Source organism: Brienomyrus brachyistius, chromosome 23 (genome assembly GCF_023856365.1).
Source record: "Brienomyrus brachyistius isolate T26 chromosome 23, BBRACH_0.4, whole genome shotgun sequence".
In the NCBI taxonomy this organism is placed as follows: Eukaryota; Metazoa; Chordata; class Actinopteri; order Osteoglossiformes; family Mormyridae; genus Brienomyrus; species Brienomyrus brachyistius.
In genome coordinates, this window is record NC_064555.1 from 15,140,559 (window position 1) to 15,145,076 (window position 4,518).

General features: G+C 44.0%; 1 protein-coding gene across 3 annotated transcripts; it reads right to left on the reverse strand.

The window, feature by feature from the left end:
• gjb9b (gap junction protein beta 9b) lies at nt 1-3,470 on the reverse strand. Of its 3 annotated transcripts, XM_048994289.1 has the most exons (3): nt 3,345-3,470; nt 2,161-2,267; nt 1-1,674 (listed from the first exon to the last, which is right to left on the reverse strand). In XM_048994289.1, exon 3 carries the CDS (start codon nt 1,635-1,637, stop codon nt 849-851), a length of 789 nt encoding a protein of 262 aa, XP_048850246.1. In that variant the 5' UTR covers nt 1,638-1,674; nt 2,161-2,267; nt 3,345-3,470; the 3' UTR covers nt 1-848. The 3 variants fall into 3 exon arrangements, with proteins under 3 accessions (XP_048850246.1, XP_048850247.1, XP_048850245.1); XM_048994290.1 differs by lacking the exon at nt 2,161-2,267 and having other exon boundaries at nt 3,349-3,470; XM_048994288.1 differs by lacking the exon at nt 2,161-2,267.
• Between the last annotated feature and the right edge of the window lie 1,048 nt (nt 3,471-4,518).

Consider the following 4,518-nt stretch of genomic DNA (forward strand, 5'->3'; position numbering starts at 1 on the left):
GATATAAGAGTTGTTCATTTTTAAAATCAATGTCTGTGGCCTTCTAGTGAAGGTAGAGAAGAATAGCTACTACTCAAGGCCTTACTGATTTTTCAGTTACATAGGTCGTATCTCCCTTAAAGTAGGTCAGGATTCAAATAATTCTGAAAAGGAGATGATTATTACAAAGAGCAATGTTTAAAATGTGCTTTCATTCCTGTTTTATTCTATTATTCAACATTTTAATTAAATATATTATACAAAACATTTACACAAAGTAATTGAAGTTTGTCATAAGCATATCCAGATGATGTTCAGAAATGGGAGTGCCAAAGGAATGACTGTCAATCATGTCTCCTCTTGTGCAATAACTCACTAAAACAGCTAATTTTGCTGTTGTAGCCACTGAGAAATTTCTCATCAATTTCCAGCCGCATACAATGCCTACGAAGAATGCGAATGTCATGTTTGAATGTGCCCCCTAAGATGCATTCCAGTGTTACATTATTTTTATCTAACATTTATATGGACATTCCAAGCCCCCGGTAATTCAGTGACTGTAATTCAGATTCCACATTGCCGGGGCACAGTGAATGGCATCATTGCTGGGGACATGGCTTTGAATTCTATTTGAATTCTACAAGTTTACTTGTGAATCTCCTCTCACAAACCAAAGACATTTAACCTTATTGGTGACGCTTAGCCGGCAATATTGTGTGTATGTTTTCATTCACGAGTGTCCCGATACCCCATCCACCTTGGTGGGTGTCCTTTGCTTCCTGGGAAGCATTTTCTCTCTGGCATGGCCGGTTAAGCCCCGTGTGTAACTGGCAGACTGAGCAACGTGCAGTTCGCTTCAGTCTCCATACCTACAGTTTTTTGCTGGTGCTAGAATCATGCACCGTGACAATGTCATTGTGCTGGATGATCAGCTTGCCGGAGGCTTGCTGCTGAGTGGCCTGGGTCTCTGTAGTGAGAGTGGGGTCGTGCCATTCTGCCCTCCGGCTGAGGGTGCGCTCCCAGTTCCAACAGCAGCGGCACATTAGGTAGCAAATCTCGCAGAGACACAGCAGGATGCAGACGACCGAGGAGATGGCCATGAAGATGACGAACACCTTCTTCTCGGTGGGCCTGGAGACGTAGCAGTCTACAGTGTTGGGGCAGGGCTCCAGGGAACACGAGTAGAGTTGCGGCACGTTGTAGCGGTACATGTAGAAGAAGATGTACAGGAAGCCGATGTCAAAGCTGGCCTTCAGGAAAAGGCTGAGCAGGTAGGTACACCAGAGGCCTCTGCGTTTCTTGGTGGGGTTGGCGTACAGGTGAACCCCCCTGTTGGCCGCCGAGTACCTCTTGTCCTTCTCCTGGCGGTACTTGATGTGCGCGGAGACCATGAGTGACGGGCAGATGATGGCGATGAGCTGCAGGGCCCAGAGTCGCGCCGGCGAAACCGGGAACATGCTGTCGTAGCAAACATTACGGCAGCCCGGCTGAGCTGTGTTGCAGACGAACTGGCTGGCCTCGTCGCTCCACACCTGCTGAGCCACCACCACGAAGATCAGCAGCCGGAAGATGAGGACCAGGGAGAACCAGACGCGACCCAGCACCGTGGAGTGCTGGTTCACCCCGCCGATGAGGCCCCACAAGGAAGTCCAGTTCATTTCAGCGGCTGGGGTGCGGCAGGGCAATTAGGTGATCCTGAACCAGGGAAAAGAATGTCCCTTATGTCACCATCCTCAGACCTTTCAACCAGCAGAAAATAGTTCACATTCCAAACATTGTTGCAAAGTCATAAAAAGACAATTGCACCTAAACACTGTTTGTGAATGATTCATTATTACATAAATGTCACTTCTAATGATCTATATAAAACATCAATAAAAATAAACAGTAAAGATTTCAGGATTATTTGGAATCAATACATCTGCCAAGTGATCATTTACATTCACTTACTTTTTAAAATATTTTACTTCTTTACTTAATTTCCTTATTTTTATATTGTCATATATTGGCATCAGTAGAGATTATAACCACGTCCATCCATGGGAACGACCCAGGATGGGGCGCCAATTCATGGCAGAACACACTTACGCCTATAGCTACATCTTTTGGCACTAATTTATTATTCTGAAAAAAAAAAATAAACGAAAACATCCGTCACACGAGATCTATCAGCAAGCTGACCAGTGAGGTGGTTGCATGGGCTTTGAGGAGATCAGGAACATGATAGGAAAACCGGGGTCCAGGTCACCCTCTAATCTGTTCCTCTTCTTTCACACATTTGCAAACACCTGTTCAGACCAAGAGCCATTAATCTTTCAGAGATGTTAAACTTCCAAAATGAAATGGTTGATGAAAACCAGTCTGACTATGCATGATGTGCGGAGTATAAATGTACATATGATATTTACTTAAAGGCTAATCATATTACAGCCTCATTATGTACATGCCTAACCTTTCATCTGTATTCCCCGGGATTTACTCTGGTACGTCTTCTATAGATGACATACTCGGAACTTCCTACCCCTAAACCTCTTTGATTTATTTCTGACCTCGGTACCACTGCTGTAACTAAGATCATTAGGATCTCGTCAACTAATCGTGTCAAGACTGAAAAGTAAGTAAGACCAAAGGGCATTCAGATATTCTGCTGTTCATACCTGGAAGCTACTCCCGTAGGAGATCAGTAATGCACCCAATGTCGCCACCTTTAAAATCAGGCTAAAAACAATTGCTATAACTTGATCTAATTGAATCTGAAAATGTGCTAAATAAATAAACTTGTATTGTCTTTAAAGCATGGGCTTACCCAGGCTAAATCTCCATTTGGCAACTTTTACATTGCCAATCCTCTCCCCCGATCACCAGGAACATCATCAAGACTCATTCGGGAGAGTGGGGGGGGGGGGGGGGGGGGGGGAGATCTGACAAATAAAGTAGCCCTGGGGCTTCCAAACATTTTATTGTGCCTCTGACTTCCAAAAATGTGATGAGCTGTCTGCAGAGTCAATACTGCTTTACAAAGGTTTCCAAATGGTCAAAGAATACAACTAATACCTCACAAGCCTAAAAACCCTAGGGTGTAGATTTGATTATGGAAAGTTGGGACATGTCCTTACAGATACTGCGGGAGTACCGTGTGTGTTTAGGAAGGCAGAGGATTCAGGGCTGATTTGGTTTCTATCAGTGTTGAAACCAAACCAAGACCCTTGTTAAAACCCACTGGTCTCATATTTTGGGTTCCATAAGTACCGAAACATCCTGAAGCTAGAAGCATACATCAAAGGCAGTATACGCGCTCCACCCAGACAGCTGTTCCTTAGCTACACATAAAGTGTGCTATAAGCCAGAACACGAAGCTATCTTACCTGCCTTGGTGCTTGAGGGTGAGCTTGCCAGCGAACTTCAGCACAGAGTCCTGTACAGAGACTCACCGATAGACTGTCATGCCCCGTACGGCAGAGCAATATAACCTGACGGGACGTGTGTCTCATCTCATCAATGGGGAGGAACCTGAAATAGATACAAAACAAGCAGAAAGGTATGAGGTAATGGGCGGGGCATGTGCGTGGTTACGTTGAGAAATACATATATAGAAGCTTGCAAATAGTATGCAAACACGTACTGTACAGTCACGACGACTCACAAACAAATGCGACACACCCACGTGGAAGAAGCCTATCTCTTTACAGTATGACTATTTCTTCCATTTTTCACGGCTTTTGGTTTTATTTCTGGTGTGAATGGACAGTTAAGCGATGCTCATCTTCTCATTCAAGATGATGCTCTTATTTTAAATTTATGTTTATACTCTTCAAACCAGAGTATCAGTACTGGATTTATATTAATTAATTAATGATTCATGTTCAGCTACAGAACTCTTTTAGTCATGTTGCCCCAGCTCTATTGTCAATCAGACCTTGCTACTCAGAGCCTACTCATCGGAAACATGACAAAGCTACTCATTGTTTACTCATTGTTGGGCGGGAGAATTATACCATTCAATTGTTTAGCCTCAAAACTGGACTTTTACGAGCACACAATGTTCTTGGTACCCATACGGGTTTCTAATTTATTGCGCTCCATAGATTAAGCATCTCCTCTCCCCTTTTTTCGTGTGACTAACACAGTAACCCAACCTTTTGCAATATAAATGACAAAAGGGACATTGAGGAGATCGCCCTGCCACACACAGTCATGTCGCAAGACATGCAGATTAATGTTTACATTCTGCTTCTGCTAGTCAGTTCCCGTCTCTCTGCCGGCATTATGATTTCCTTAAATAATTTTTTTCCCTTAGTAAGCCAGGGTGTGTTTTGTCTTGCTCAACATGTTAGTAAACCTGATTATAATCGCTGCATCTTCCATGAAGCAGTACCATGTGGGACTTTGTCCTGACTGGAATGTGAATTGACAGGTTCCTGCGCACAGGCTGTTTTTGGGATTTTTGTGGAGTTTTCCATCAGCCGCGTGGGCCATTAGTGGGGGGGGGGGGGTATTTCCCGAGAGACACTGGGAAAATCTCTTTGTTGGCAGGTGAAG